This window comes from Haliotis rubra, unplaced genomic scaffold, assembly GCF_003918875.1.
Source record: "Haliotis rubra isolate DU_JTF1 unplaced genomic scaffold, ASM391887v1 Scf255, whole genome shotgun sequence".
NCBI lineage: Eukaryota > Metazoa > Mollusca > Gastropoda > Lepetellida > Haliotidae > Haliotis > Haliotis rubra.
The window spans coordinates 299,889-317,252 of record NW_025766614.1 but is presented as its reverse complement, the minus strand read 5'-3'; the positions used below and the strand labels follow the sequence as shown (position 1 = coordinate 317,252).

Below are 17,364 nucleotides of genomic sequence, written 5' to 3'. Positions count from 1 at the left end.
CACCCCACCATCTCTCCCCAAAACACACACATACACATATCTGCCTAACAATGTGAGGTTGTTCTGGATCAACCTTCGCCAACCCTCATTACCTGCACAAAGAAGTTACAGGTGTGACCGACTATAGAGATTAAACAAATGAAACTAGGTCTTACGGAAATAGCTTTTCTGACAGGGAGACAACTCCAAAACCGGAACTGACAATTCAGTCATGGGAGGCTACTGTGTAATCCGGAATTGACGTCACAGAAAATTAGAAAATCCAAGGCGTGAATTGTTTCTAGCGTCATCTTTGTATATTTTTTCACACTCGTACTCCACACTTTCTTTTAAGTTTCGTTCACAGGAGGCAACATTCTAACACATCGTTAGGAATCACTCAGAAGCGATGAGTGAATTAACCCCCGACGAGGTGATTTGAAACAACAACATTCTTGCTTCTGCTGTTTTGACTTTCTGCGTGTCATTGTTTGTTGGTTACCAATCAGCTGTGTTTTTTCGAATTACAGAGTGCTCTATCCCCTGTGGAATCACAAAGGCCATTTCGATTGTATCCAACACGAATTTGTAAATTACAAGTTATAATTAAGGATATTTGGTCATTATTCAATTTACTTCCCTCAGAAGTTTCACCATCTGTCAGATTAAATTTTTTTTTCTTAAAGAACACATATATTGTTTAAAGTGTGAAATTTGTCATCGAATTGCGAAGTATCATGTATATTAAGTACATCTCAAACAATTCATAGTTTGGTATCTTGCTCTGATTACCCCCAAATGTTGACAGTTGGATGGTTAGACAAGGCCATTGGCCTTATCAGTTGTAAAGCAAAGGTGCTTTGTGATTATAAATTTAAAACAATTCTGTCCTTTCCTTATTCGGTGTTCTTCAGTGATTAGCATTGTGGTATTTTATGGAAACTTTCCTCAGTAACCAGGTGCTGTTCTTTTAAATATATGGCTCCAGATATATTTGTCAGTGTAGGATATGCATTGTCATAAAGTTTTGCGATGATTTGCAATTCACCTGCGAATGTTAAATTGTTTGCTATTCCAGATTCGGAGGAGACGCCTTGCCCGCCTTGGTGGCAACCAGTCGAGTCCTGTAGATAAGAATGAAGCTAGTCAAGCATCACCCATGCAACAGGGCTCTGAGAGCCAGCAGCCATCTCAAAGTACAGCCTCCTCCTCAGGCAGTTTGGGTGTTGACTGCCCAGCAGCGACTCCCCAGACCATGGACATGGACACCGAATATTGCTCCGGAAAAAAGTAGGAGATTTGACATTTCTGATATGCCTTACCAGGGGTCTCCCAGGCCCTTCTATTTGTTGCTTCAGGGGACTCTTAGTCGGAGAGCGGAAGGTCGCGGGTTTGATCCCCGACCGTGTCATACCAAAAGACGTTAAAATATGGTACTTGTTGGTCCCTGCCTGGCGCTCAGCATTAATGGGTGCAACAAGGACTTGATGGCTTGGAGTCAGTAACATGTGTCTGAGTGGGGTATTCATGCTTCACTGCGGCATGGTATCTCAGTGGGCTAGCACTATAAAACCAGCTTCAGTCTGGGCTAGTGCAAGCAGCCGCACACACACATACACATGCATGTCGTCATATGAGCGAAATATTCTCAAGTACGACGTTAAACCCAATTTCACCTCACCTCATTGAATGGTCAGTTGTAAGTTATGTAACGTACTTGTGCTTCTTTGTGTGCTGGGGTAACCTAGTGGTTAAAGCTTGTCATGCCGAAGGCCTGGGTTCGATTCCCCACATGGGGACAATGTGTGATGCCCATATTGCCGAAATATTGCCGAGGGATTGCCTCTTAGTCATGGCTTGGGGGGTCACAGACATGAAGTTGCAGGTCCTAGCATGACCACAGTGTTAACTGTTAAAAAGTAAAGTGTTATTTTAGTCTTTCTCAACCTAATGCTTGTTTGATACAAAACTTCCTCTGAGGATCAGATTAGAATTGGTCTACATGATAAGCATACTTTTTTGCATTGTGATGACACTCTCAGAGTAAAATATTTTCATCTATTATCAGTTGTTATTCAGATTGGACTGCATATTTTGTGGCCCCAAAAAACTGCTTTTAGTTCACTGACATATTCTTCAAAATAACAATTACCTATTGAGTTATTGCAAACTCTTCATAAGCCGAAACTTGTCTACCACAGCATCAAAATCAGGGCCTTTTGCTTGATGTTTAAATGAGAGACATATTGACCTTTGCACTTTGATTTGTTGTTGTAAGGAAGGGACTGAAACTCAGAATGGATATTTTTAAATTTCAATTTGGGAAGTTTTATAGACATTTTCGTCAGACTCTGGCCAAATTTTCATCTCTGAGCAGGTCTTGATGAACTGTTGACAATGTATTGACATGTATGTATGATATACTTGATGTTGATACAATAATTCACGGATAAGCATGTGAAACATGATGCACTTTCCCAACAACAATGTATTCTGATCATGCGTATCTAACATGTGACACCAGAAGTATAACAATACATATGATACAGAGGGTGCATGATTTTATTTGTCACATTATTATTAGATGATGCACAGTAGGTATATCATGGTATAGTTGTACTTTAAGACCTGTTGACAGTGGTTGATCCAGACACTCCTTGATAGAGTGACTGAGTGAGTTTAGTTTAACGCTTCACTCAGCAGTATTCCAGATATATGGTGGCAGTCTGTAAATAATCGAGTATTAACTTGTTATGAAAAATTGTCAGGGACTTATTTAGGATTTCAGGCAAAGTGTCTTTAGCTGCAAATTGGGAATAATATTGTGATATTATCTCTGTGTTAGCAAGATGTTGAGTGTGTCCTTGTGTGCTGTCTAAATACTGAGTGTATTTCTTTGTGATTGTAGCTCCCAGTCTCAGATGGATGTGGATTCTGGTATCGAGACAATGGAGGTAGAAGAACCAGAACCCAGACCAGAAATCAAGAGGAAAAGGGTAACAACTTGCTTCAGCTTTAAAGTATTTAAGATGTTGACAAAGAGTAGACCCATTTCCTAATAACTATAATCATGATAGAACAGGAATGGTAGGGATTGAGGAACTTGATTTACCTTGTACCACATGCAAGTTTCACGAAACAAAACCAGTTGCATCTTTGTCCAATACATTTATTAATATTGAAACATAGGCTGGTTTGCTGCCAGTATCACTGAAATTAATAACCCGTGGCTGTAAAACATATAGGGACATTGCACATAATCTATTGTACCCCCAGCTGGATGTCGTCAAACCTACACGACAAGATGCATGTGACTGAGAATAGTTGTGTGTAGTATGATTCAAATCCTTTAGAGGCATTCAGTGTGTTGAAACACTTGATTTTGTGTGGACAAGTAAAAGTTAATCAGACACAAAACTAAAAATATTTGAGATTAAAACTCTGAGATTAAACACTGGTTCAAAAAGTCTTCAATAATGAGTTACACTTGTGCATATTCTGAATATAGGTAAATTGAGCTCTGACATTCATCTCTGGTTGAAAAAGGCATTCTAGGATGATATATGATTGAACATATATGCTTATGTGCAAATAAATATTTCTCTGTAATCTTCATGTAAATAGTAATAAATATGATATCAAAGACTCAGAGATAATATTCTCCTATACATGACAAGACAAACACCTCCACTACCAATGACTAGAACTTGTTACTGGAACAACCGGCCTCCCAGTGTTGTATGTAGTGATCCTGGTGATGTAGTGATGGTGTGTATTGTTGTTACTGGAACCACTGGCCTCCCAGTGTTGTATGTAGTGATCCTGGTGATGTAGTGATGGTGTTGTTGTTGCTGCAACAACCGGCCTCCCAGTGTTGTATGTAGTGATCCTGGTGATGTAGTGATCCTGGTGATGTAGTGATGGTGTGTGTTGTTGTTGCTGGAACAACCAGCCTCCCAGTGTTGTATGTAGTGATGGTGGTGATGTAGTGATGGTGTGTGTTGTTGTTACTGGAACAACCGGCCTCCCAGTGTTGTATGTAGTGATCCTGGTGATGTAGTGATGGTGTGTGTTGTTGTTACTGGAACAACCAGCCTCCCAGTGTTGTATGTAGTGATCCTGGTGATGTAGTGATCCTGGTGATGTAGTGATGGAACAACCTGGTGATGTAGTGTGTGTGTGTTGTTGTTACTGGAACAACCGGCCTCCCAGTGTTGTATGTAGTGATGGTGGTGATGTAGTGATGGTGTGTGTTGTTGTTACTGGAACAACCAGCCTCCCAGTGTTGTATGTAGTGATGGTGGTGATGTAGTGATGGTGTGTGTTGTTGTTACTGGAACAACCAGCCTCCCAGTGTTGTATGTAGTGATCCTGGTGATGTAGTGATGGTGTGTGTTGTTGTTACTGGAACAACCAGCCTCCCAGTGTTGTATGTAGTGATCCTGGTGATGTAGTGATGGTGTGTGTTGTTGTTACTGTAGTGTTGTATATGTAGTGATCCTGGTGATGTAGTGATGGTGTGTGTTGTTGTTACTGGAACAACCAGCCTCCCAGTGTTGTATGTAGTGATCCTGGTGATGTAGTAGTGATGGTGTGTATTGTTGTTACTGGAACAACCATCCTGGTGTAGTGATCCTGGTGATGATAGTGATGGTGTGTGTTGTTGTTACTGGAACAACCGGCCTCCCAGTGTTGTATGTAGTGATCCTGGTGATGTAGTGATGGTGTGTGTTGTTGTTACTGGAACAACCAGCCTCCCAGTGTTGTATGTAGTGATCCTGGTGATGTAGTGATGGTGTGTGTTGTTGTTACTGGAACAACCGGCCTCCCAGTGTTGTATGTAGTGATCCTGGTGATGTATGTGGTGATGTAGTGATCCTGGTGATGTAGTGATGGTGTGTGTTGTTGTTACTGGAACAACCGGCCTCCCAGTGTTGTATGTAGTGATGGTGGTGATGTAGTGATGGTGTGTGTTGTTGTTACTGGAACAACCGGCCTCCCAGTGTTGTATGTAGTGATCCTGGTGATGTAGTGATCCTGGTGATGTAGTGATGGTGTGTGTTGTTGTTACTGGAACAACCGGCCTCCCAGTGTTGTATGTAGTGATGGTGGTGATGTAGTGATGGATGTGTGTTGTTGTTGTTACTGGAACAACCGGCCTCCCAGTGTTGTATGTAGTGATCCTGGTGATGTAGTGATGGTGTGTGTTGTTGTTACTGGAACAACCGGCCTCCCAGTGTTGTATGTAGTGATGGTGGTGATGTAGTGATGGTGTGTGTTGTTGTTACTGGAACAACCGGCCTCCCAGTGTTGTATGTAGTGATGGTGGTGATGTAGTGATGGTGTGTGTTGTTGTTACTGGAACAACCAGCCTCCCAGTGTTGTATGTAGTGATGGTGGTGATGTAGTGATGGTGTGTGTTGTTGTTACTGGAACAACCAGCCTCCCAGTGTTGTATGTAGTGATCCTGGTGATGTTGTTACTGGAACAACCGCCTCCCCAGTGTTGTATGTAGTGATGGTGGTGATGTAGTGATGGTGTGTGTTGTTGTTACTGGAACAACCGGCCTCCCAGTGTTGTATGTAGTGATGGTGGTGATGTAGTGACTTGTTGTTACTGGAACAACCAGCCTCCCAGTGTTGTATGTAGTGATGGTGGTGATGTGTGATGGTGTGTTGTTGTTGTTACTGGAGCCTCCCAGTGTTGTATGTAGTGATGGTGGTGATGTAGTGATGGTGTGTGTTGTTGTTACTGGAACAACCAGCCTCCCAGTGTTGTATGTAGTGATGGTGGTGATGTAGTGATGGTGTGTGTTGTTGTTACTGGAACAACCAGCCTCCCAGTGTTGTATGTAGTGATGGTGGTGATGTAGTGATGGTGTGTGGTGTTGTTACTGTCAGCCCTGGCCTGTCTGTTCCTGGCTCACTTATCATCTCATGTTGGACTGGACACGTGATATCATATTGTCTCTGTTCATTATCATCACAATCATTTGTATGTTATGAGCATCACACACATTTGGCTTGGACAGGTCAATTTTGGGGTGGTGGGGTAGTCTAGTGGTAAAAGGGGTTGCTCGTCACGCTGAAGACCCGGGTTCAATTCCCCACATGGATGCAATGTGTGAAGCCCATTTGTGGTGTCCCCGTCCGTGATATTGCTGGAATATTGCTAAAAGCAGCGTAAAGCTAAACCCACTCACTCACTCACTCAGTCACTTTGTCAATTTCAAGGATGTCACATGTTCAACTTCAAATATTGTCTGTGTTCATTATCATTGTTATAGATAACACAGAACAGTAAAACCTTGAAACATTGGAAATATGTTAATCAGTTCTTTGTCTATTTCCAGGATGTCAGCTTTGGATCTGAAGCAAGCGAAGAACAAGTGTTATCATCTCTTAGTCGAGTGTTTGTGACTTCTTGGAGAGAGAAATCGTGTGAAACTCTTCATGTGCCTGAGTTAGCGGAGGTTATGGACGAGGCATGTAGTGGTGGCAACATTGACTATAGTGACATTGTCAGCCAGGTCATCATGGAGGTGCTGGTGCTGATCAGAGACAGCCAGGAGAACCCGGTGCTGTCGTTACGCACATCATCTCCAGCTCTGTCCCCACTCAAGTCCTACAGCAGCAGCCCAAGAAGGTAAATATACCACCACTATCAGCAGCAGCAACAGCAGTTATTGGGTACCATTTTGATTTCAGCATGTTCAGGTAGATGGGGGGCGGTGGGGTAGCATAGGGGTAAAAGTGTTCGCTCGTCACGCCACAGGCCTGGGTTTGATTCCCCACATGGGTACAATGTCTGAAGCCCATTTCTGGTGCCCCCTTCCTTCCTCCCTCCCTCCCTCCTCCTCCTCCCTCCCTCACTCACTCACTCACTCACTCACTCAGATACATGGGGTATTGCAATTTGCTGTTCAGAAGTGTGTCAAAGTGGTAACGTCTGACATCGTCATCGCTCACCATCACCATTCAATATGAAGCTGACAATCTGTAATATAACTGGAATACCAGAGTGGCACCGTGTTCATTCACTCAATCATGGTGTTTCACCGTTTGTTGTCAGTGTGATTACTTGTGAAGTCCCTGAGAAAATACCTCATCACAAACCCCTTGATTTTTTATATCGTTTCAAAGACCAAACAGTGGAGATTCGGGCTTTGAACAGGTCATCAGTAAACTTGGCCACCAGCCTTATTAAGCTTTGAGTGAATGAGAATGGTTTTACGCTGTTTTTAGCAATATTCCAGCAATATCATGGTAGGGGACCCCGGAAAAGGGCCTCACGCATTTTACCCAAACGCTTTAACCACTAGGTTACCCCACCGCCCCTAATAAGGTTTGAGACTGGTTGATAGCATGAATCATTTATCATAATTTCTATCACTGATTTGTCTGGTCCAGACTTTATTTTATACATGCTGCTATCAGCTAGAATACTGGAATATACATAGAATCCATCAACCTAATACAGTGAATCAATCAACCCAATACATAGAATCAATCAACCTAATACAGTGAATCAATCAACCCAATACAGTGAATCAATCAACCCAATATAGTGAATCAATCAACCCAATACAGTGAATCAATCAACCCAATACAGTGAATCAATCAACCCAATACAGTGATCAATCAATCAACAGTGAATCAATACAGTGAATCAATCAACCCAATACAGTGAATCAATCAACCCAATACAGTGAATCAATCAACCCAATACAGTGAATCAATCAACCCAATACAGTGAATCAATCAACCCAATATAGTGAATCAATCAACCCAATACAGTGAATCAATCAACCCAAATAGTGAAGTGAATCAATCAGAGAATCAATACAGTGAATCAATCAACCCAATACAGTGAATCAATCAACCCAATATAGTGAATCAATCAACCCAAAACAGTGAATCAATCAACCCCAATACAGTGAATCAATCAATACAGTGAATCAATCAACCCAATACAGTGAATCAATCAACCCAATACAGTGAATCAATCAACCCAAAAACAGTGAATCAATCAACCCAATATAGTGAATCAATCAACCCAAAACAGTGAATCAATCAACCCAATACAGTGAATCAATCAACCTAATACAGTGAATCAATCAACCCAATACAGTGAATCAATCAACCCAATACAGTGAATCAATCAACCAATACCAATACAGTGAATCAATCAACCCAATACAGTGAATCAATCAACCCAATACAGTGAATCAATCAACCCAATACAGTGAACCAATCAACCCAATACAGTGAACCAATCAACCCAATATAGTGAATCAATCAACCCAAAACAGTGAATCAATCAACCCAATACAGTGAATCAATCAACCCAATACAGTGAATCAATCAACCTAATACATAGAATCAATCAACCCAATACAGTGAATCAATCAACCCAATACAGTGAACCAATCAACCCAATACAGTGAATCAATCAACCCAATATAGTGAATCAATCAACCCAATACAGTGAATCAATCAACCCAATACAGTGAATCAATCAACCCAATACATAGAATCAATCAACCCAATACAGTGAATCAATCAACCCAATACAGTGAATCAATCAACCCAATAGAGTGAATCAATCAACCCAATACAGTGAATCAATCAACCCAATACAGTGAATCAATCAACCCAATAGAGTGAATCAATCAACCCAATATAGTGAATCAATCAACCCAATATAGTGAATCAATCAACCCAAAACAGTGAATCAATCAACCCAATATAGTGAATCAATCAACCCAAAACAGTGAATCAATCAACCCAATACAGTGAATCAATCAACCCAATACAGTGAATCAATCAACCCAATACAGTGAATCAATCAACCCAAAACAGTGAATCAATCAACCCAATATAGTGAATCAATCAACCCAAAACAGTGAATCAATCAACCCAATACAGTGAATCAATCAACCTAATACAGTGAATCAATCAACCCAATACAGTGAATCAATCAACCCAATACAGTGAATCAATCAACCCAATACAGTGAATCAATCAACCCAATACAGTGAACCAATCAACCCAATACAGTGAATCAATCAACCCAATACAGTGAATCAATCAACCCAATACAGTGAACCAATCAACCCAATATAGTGAATCAATCAACCCAAAACAGTGAATCAATCAACCCAATACAGTGAATCAATCAACCCAATACAGTGAATCAATCAACCCAATACAGTGAATCAATCAACCCAATACATAGAATCAATCAACCCAATACAGTGAATCAATCAACCCAATACAGTGAATCAATCAACCCAATACAGTGAATCAATCAACCCAATACAGTGAATCAATCAACCCAATACAGTGAATCAATCAACCCAATACAGTGAATCAATCAACCCAATACAGTGAATCAATCAACCCAATACAGTGAATCAATCAACCCAATACAGTGAATCAATCAACCCAATACAGTGAATCAATCAACCCAATACAGTGAATCAATCAACCCAATACAGTGAATCAATCAACCCAATACAGTGAATCAATCAACCCAATACATAGAATCAATCAACCTAATACAGTGAATCAATCAACCCAATACAGTGAATCAATCAACCTAATACAGTGAATCAATCAACCCAATATAGTGAATCAATCAACCCAATACAGTGAATCAATCAACCCAATACAGTGAATCAATCAACCCAATACATAGAATCAATCAACCCAATACAGTGAATCAATCAACCCAATACATAGAATCAATCAACCCAATACATAGAATCAATCAACCCAATACATAGAATCAATCAACCTAATACAGTGAATCAATCAACCTAATACAGTGAATCAATCAACCCAAATACAGTGAATCATGAATCAATCCCAATACAGTGAATCAATCAACCCAATACAGTGAATCAATCAACCTAATACAGTGAATCAATCAACCCAATACAGTGAATCAATCAACCCAATACAAAGAATCAATCAACCCAATACAGTGAATCAATCAACCCAATACAGTGAATCAATCAACCCAATACATAGAATCAATCAACCCAATACAGTGAATCAATCAACCCAATATAGTGAATCAATCAACCCAATACAGTGAATCAATCAACCCAATACATAGAATCAATCAACCCAATACAGTGAATCAATCAACCCAATACAGTGAATCAATCAACCCAATACAGTGAATCAATCAACCCAATACAGTGAATCAATCAACCCAATACAGTGAATCAATCAACCCAATAGAGTGAATCAATCAACCCAATACAGTGAATCAATCAACCCAATACATAGAATCAATCAACCTAATACAGTGAATCAATCAACCCAATACAGTGAATCAATCAACCTAATACAGTGAATCAATCAACCCAATACATAGAATCAATCAACCTAATACAGTGAACCAATCAACCCAATACAGTGAATCAATCAACCCAATACAGTGAATCAATCAACCCAATACAGTGAATCAATCAACCCAATACATAGAATCAATCAACCCAATAGAGTGAATCAATCAACCCAATACATAGAATCAATCAACCCAATACAGTGAATCAATCAACCCAATACATAGAATCAATCAACCCAATAGAGTGAATCAATCAACCCAATACAGTGAATCAATCAACCCAATACAGTGAATCAATCAACCTAATACAGTGAATCAATCAACCCAATACAGTGAATCAATCAACCTAATACAGTGAATCAATCAACCCAATACAGTGAATCAATCAACCCAATACAGTGAATCGATGAGACCGGCACCATGCATTGCTGGTAGTGTTGGGAATTGGTTAAAATCTCATAATTGATGATTGGCTTATTACATACGATCAATCAGCAAAAATAATTGGTTAGCGTCATTTATCAATTCTTTTTCAGAAGAAGTCCTCCTTGGGGTACATATAAGCATTTAAATGTCCATTTAAAATCCCACGACAGTTGTAACTATATTTTGTAATAAAATATTTACAAAACAAAAAACTCGTTTTTGTCTTGTGATACCACCCCTCGGGGCCCCCTACAGCCAAGAGCAGGTAACTCTAGCCGTCAACCTCGCACCTCACTTTTCATGCTGTCGTTTTTCTGGAAAGACGTGCGTGTGTTCCATTGAAGTTTTGTGCTTCTTCCCCTCGGGGATATGAGTGATAGAGAGTCAAATACTGTATGTATGGTTCCTTTTCTTCCACACAGGCGCTAGATGGAATTTATAGGCTGACTTTTTCATTCATAAATTGTTGTAACTTTGCCGATCAGTTCTCATCTCCAGCCTTAACAATGGCAGGCAAGATGGCGGACCATGTGGCTTACATTCGTCCCTAGCATGTGTGTGGCTTGGTGCCTGCACAGCTTGGATGTTTTGTGTGTATATGTTTACCATATGCTAGGCTGCCTTATCCTTTTTTCGCTTTCAGTGAAATATGGTAAGTCAATGTTGTAATTTAGCATATACTTCTGTATCTGCGGTATATTACGTTGTTGTATGTTAGCTCACATAGCTTGCTTTTTTCTCCGCATGATACATGTTAAGCTGGTATAAATTGCTGTAGTGGTTTGGCAAATTTGGTCATTGGAACCGCCCTAAAAAAAACTAAAGGCAAAAAGGGTGCTTCACCAGTGGTTAAGGTTGGCGGTAAGCAGGCCAAGTCGGTGGATAAAAACCCCTTCCCCTTCTACTTCTGCACAGTCCACTCCTGCACCGTTTACATTGTCTGAGTGGCGGGCTGGGGTCGTCTGCCGGAGGCACTCCTACCTCGAGCTTAGGCTCCAGGGCGGGTACTAACTCTGGGGGAGCGCTTAAACCGAGCCTCGGCTCCGGTGACGGCCTCCCCGCTGGTTCAGCCGTGTCTGGAGGTATGTGTCTTTGAGGTCGATTGAGGTGAGCCAATCCCCTGCCTCTACAGATGAGATCACTGAAAGCCGTGGCGGGCTCTTCCCTCGGATCTTGGCACCCGGGCTCAGCCTCGAGCCTAGGGTTGGTCGAGCCAGGCTTTTCGGCGCTTACCGATCCTCTGTCGTTGTCCGTGGCCCCTTCTTCTGTTCCTTCGGAGCCGACTCTTGATGTAGAGAGCTCTTGCCTGGAGGAGGAAGCCATGGATGAGGATGGGGGTCGGGAGCGGCTGGGAGAAGCTAGCTTCTCGCTTGGCTCATCCCTGAGGCAGGTGCGCGAACACATCGCGGCTGTACTGCCTCAGGTGGTTGTCACCTCGGACGACCCCGACCCCGCGGAGTTCCGGCTTCCCGGTGAAGCTTTCGCTCCGTGTCGGGTTGCCGATACCCGGCTACGTATTTTAAAAGCCTATTTTAAGAGAACAGCGTCCATCCGTAGGGATAAACAGCTATTCTGCTGCTACGGCGGCGTCAAGGCTGGTCATCCGGCAAGTACACAAACCTTGTCTAGATGGATTGTGTCTACTATCTGTATGTCTTACATACACAAAGGCTTATTCCCCCCCCGAGGGGTTGAAAGCTCATTCGGTGCGTGCAGTAGCTACCTCAAACGCTGCTCTGACCATTGAGGAAATCTGCTCAGCGGCTATTTGGAGCCGACCGTGTAAGTTCATCCGTCATTATCAGCTGGACAAACACTCACGTGAGCGTGCTCGGTTTGGCAAGACGGTTCTCCGCTGTGGACAGAGTAGCACCTCTCAAGCCGATTGAGCTTTCCAGATTTTTACTCTGACCATTTCTGCACTTGGTGTTGGGTTTCTATCACCCCCTTTTATCGGTGACGGTATCTGGTGGTGGTTTTTAGTCCCGCTATCCGTTGGTGATCGGTGCCTTACTTTATACTTTCCATTTTCCACGCTTGACGAGCTGTGCGCTATGGACAGTAGTTTGGTTTGGCGAGTTCCTGGTTTTTACACCCCTCCCAACTTAGGTCGGGGTGGGGTGGGGTTTAACTGGGAATGTAATATCCGATCAGCCAGTCGGAATATAGGCTATAACAGTAGGGGTCCACGCCTTAGTCACGCCCCCCGCCTTGATTGACATCAACGGTCATGTGACTAGGTGAGTGTAATTTTCTCTATTTCCGTACGGTTGTAGACCGTTACTATCAATGGATCACTTTGTCAGATAGAATACCACTCCCGGCTTCTTTGTCTTTGGGAGTCTGTTTAATGCTTAGTACCCCAAGGAGGACTTCTTCTAAAAAAGAATTATACAAACCTGTAGAGGTTATGAATTCTTTGAAGAAAGTCCTCCTTGGCGTACGGCCACCCGCCTCCCCTCATTCTGTCTGATACTTTCAGCATGAAAAGTGAGGTGCGAGGTTGACGGCTTGAGTTACCTGCTCTTGGCTGTAGGGGGCCCCGAGGGGGCCCTGTAGGGGTGGTCTCACAAGACAAAAACGAGTTTGTTTTTTTGTAAATATTTTATTAAAAAATATAGTTACAACTGTCGTGGAATTTTAAATGGACATTTAAATGCTTATATGTACCCCAAGGAGGACTTTCTTCAAAGAATTCATAACCTCTACAGGTATGTATAAATTTTCCTGTTTTGTTTGTTAATGCACACACAAAAATAAAGAAAAAGCATGTAGTTCCTTAGGTTTTTTTTTGCAAATTGCACAAAATGCGTTTGCAAATTTCACATCTTTGAAGGATGACCAGTATGTTAGGAACACTCCTGGAGTCTTTAAGATAAATTCAATCATGACTTGAAACGAGCTTGTAGCACTTATGAAATGTAAATTTAATGACAGATAAAACCAACCTTTTGAAAAATATTGTTAATGCAAACAAGTGTTCCAAAATTGAGTGTGTACGATTATGAGACAACATGATCGATTACTTAGTCGTTTAGCCTTCCATTATTTCAATTAATTGGACCAACACTAGTTGCTGGGGATTTATATACAGTCGAGCACCATTGTCTCAAACTCTGATAACTCGATATCTCAGTTGTCTCGATATGACAGCTCTGTCCCGGCAAAATCCTTCATAATTTATCCAGTCTAGGTAAACTTAGGCTCAGTATTATTTGTTACACTGCTATACTGAGTCTAATGAAACCTAGTAGAAGGTTGCGTCAGCGAACCTTTTGGACTGACCAATCAGAACACAGCTTACCAAATTGCGAAAGTTAACATTCGCACATACATTTAAATCACATTCGAACCTTTACCCCCAAAACTCGAATGATTCCGAATGCTATTTTCTGCAAGATCACTTCCGAGTGATACACGCAATGAGTAAACAGTCGCTGAAAATAGCGTTTTTGTCAATATTCAAGGATGTCATCTTGCGAAAATATAAGCATGTAGTAACCATGTTATTAGAAACCCATAAGCGTATATACTGCAGGTCAAATATCTGTGGTTTATGCGGATTTTTGTTGTTGATAGATCAGTGTCAGTGACCAGGGAAGAGAAAATCTCCCAAAAGTTTTGTAAGTCCCGTCGAACCCTAACAAGTGGTCATTGTCTGATTGGTTAAATCCGTTTGGCCGTCTCGCGTTTGACTGGACGGTCATAGGTCGCTCAAAGGTTAGTTGACGCAACCTTCTATTAGGTTTTGTTAGACTCAGTATAGCAGTGTAACAAATAATACTGAGCCTAAGTTTACTTAGACTGATAATTTATCATTATTCAAGCTCTTTTAACTCGATACTGATGTCTTGATATTTCGGATATCTCGATATAATTTCATGGTCCCAACAAGCAAAATTACCCTTTTAACTCGATATTTGCAAAGGAACTCGATATTCACCTACCTTTAATGGGCAAGTATCCCTCTGAACTGAGGTTGTTTCCACATGTTTACACACGGTGCAGCAAGAATCAAAGAGATGCGGTAGTGTCAACTAATTAGGGATAATTGAGTTGAAGGTGTCACTTGTTTGTTATTTAATTAGGATTAATTTAGAATGAACGTGATGGAAACCATCAGAACTCGACAGGCCGGGAGGAAACGTAATGTCATCCATACTGGACTGCGGGCCGAACCGTAGTTTGCCTTTGAGGTTCTGGGACTCAGCAGCCCGTGTTTCCCAACAGCCCATCACGGGTACTGTGATAGACCGTGAGAAAACTTGACATTGGATTAAAAAAAAATCCCATGGCGCACTACATTTCGGGGAAACAGGGCTGCTGTGGCCGCTGGGAACATAGTGTAACCCTAGCATTACTGAAGCAGGCTTTGATGTGATATGTTTGTATGGTTGGTGTGTTCTGTGTGCTGGACCAGGCTCTCTTTGTAAGGGTGCAAGTTTCCAGCTGAAACAGTCCATGTGGAATTGAAGTCATAAACTTGGAAATGCATAAGAATTTCTGATATAAAGTTGTGCTGCATGGGGACGTGTTTGTACTTCTAAGGAGCTTTATGTTGTAGTAGATATATACCAATAAAAAAAATGGTTTCCGACCTAAAATGCCTGACCTTATGGTAACACAGGAAATGTCAGTGCAGTGGCTGTCTGTGTTGTGCTGACGATGCTGACACACTGCTCTCTGTATGGTGACACAGGTAACAGTGTGTTTACCTCTGTATGGTAACACAGGTAACAGTCTGTTTCACTCTGTATGGTAACACAGGTGACAGTCTGTTTGACTCTGTATGGTAACACAGGTAACAGTCCTTTTCACTCTGTATAGTAAAACAGGTAACAGTGTGTTTCATTCTGTATGGTAACACAGGTAACAGTCTGATTTGTATGGTAACACAGGTAACAGTCTGTTTCCTCTGTATGGTAACACAAGTAAGTCTGTTTCACTCTGTATGGTAACACACATGTAACAGTCGGTCTGTTTCACTGTATGGTAACACAGGTAACAGTCTGTTTACCTCTGTATGGTAACACAAGTAACAGTGTGTTTCACTCTGTATGGTAAACACAGGTAACACAGTCTGTCTGTATGGTAACACAAGTAACAGTGTGTTTCACTCTGTATGGTAACACAGGTAACAGTCTGTTTCACTCTGTATGGTAACACAAGTAACAGTCTGTTTACCTCTGTATGGTAACACAAGTAACAGTGTGTTTCACTCTGTATTGTAACACAGGTAACAGTCTGTTTCACTCTGTATGGTAACACAGGTAACAGTCTGTTTCACTCTGTATGGTAACACAGGTAACAGTCTGTTTCACTCTGTATGGTAACACAGGTAACAGTCTGTTTACCTCTGTATGGTAACACAAGTAACAGTGTGTTTCACTCTGTATGGTAACACAGGTAACAGTCTGTTTACCTCTGTATGGTAACACAGCTAACAGTCTGTTTGACTCTGTATGGTAACACAGGTAACAGTCTGTTTAGCTCTGTATGGTAACACAGCTAACAGTCTGTTTACCTCTGTATGGTAACACAGCTAACAGTCTGTTTACCTCTGTATGGTAACACAGGTAACAGTCTGTTTCACTCTGTATGGTAACACAGCTAACAGTGTGTTTCACTCTGTATGGTAACACTGTAACACAGGTAACAGTCTGTTTGATGTATGGTAACACAAGTAACAGTCTGTTTAACAGTCTGTTTACTCTGTATGGTAACACAGTAACACAAGTAACAGTCTGTTTACCTCTAACACAGGTAACAGTCTGTTTATGGTAACACTGTGGTAACACAAGTAAGAGTCTGTTTCACTCTGTATGGTAACACAGCTAACAGTGTGTTTCACTCTGTATGGTAACACAGCTAACAGTCTGTTTACCTCTGTATGGTAACACAAGTAACAGTCTGTTTACCTCTGTATGGTAACACAAGTAACACACTGTATGGTAACACACAAGTAACAGTCTGTTTCACCTCTGTATGGGTAACACACATGGTAACACAGGTAACAGTCTGTTTACCTCTGTATGGTAACACAAGTAACAGTCTGTTTACCTCTGTATGGTAACACAGGTAACAGTCTGTTTACCTCTGTATGGTAACACAGGTAACAGTCTGTTTACCTCTGTATGGTAACACAAGTAACAGTCTGTTTACCTCTGTATGGTAACACAGGTAACAGTCTGTTTACCTCTGTATGGTAACACAGGTAACAGTGTGTTTGACTCTGTATGCTAACACAGGTAACAGTCTGTTTACCTCTGTATGGTAACACAGGTAACAGTCTGTTTGACTCTGTATGGTAACACAAGTAACAGTGTGTTTGACTCTGTATGGTAACACAGGTAACAGTGTGTTTCACTCTGTATGGTAACACAGGTAACAGTCTGTTTACCTCTGTATGGTAACACAAGTAACAGTGTGTTTCACTCTGTATGGTAACACAGGTAACAGTCTGTTTCACTCTGTATGGTAACACAGGTAACAGTCTGTTTGACTCTGTATTGTAACACAGGTAACAGTATGTTTGACTCTGTATGGTAACACAGGTAACAGTCTGTTTGACTCTGTATGGTAACACAGGTAACAGTCTGT

The 17,364-nt window shown here is 41.4% G+C and overlaps 1 protein-coding gene across 1 annotated transcript in view; it reads left to right on the top strand.

Annotated features, from left to right (window-relative positions):
• Positions 1-212: 212 nt before the first annotated feature.
• Positions 213-17,364, top strand: part of LOC124279699 (ubiquitin conjugation factor E4 B-like) — a 46,664-nt gene continuing 29,512 nt past the window's right edge. The window contains exons 1-4 of the mRNA XM_046715538.1: positions 213-412; positions 1,058-1,269; positions 2,888-2,975; positions 6,332-6,624. Coding sequence (XP_046571494.1) covers positions 389-412; positions 1,058-1,269; positions 2,888-2,975; positions 6,332-6,624 — 617 coding nt within the window. The 5' untranslated portion in view covers positions 213-388. The remainder of the gene's footprint in view (positions 413-1,057; positions 1,270-2,887; positions 2,976-6,331; positions 6,625-17,364) is intronic.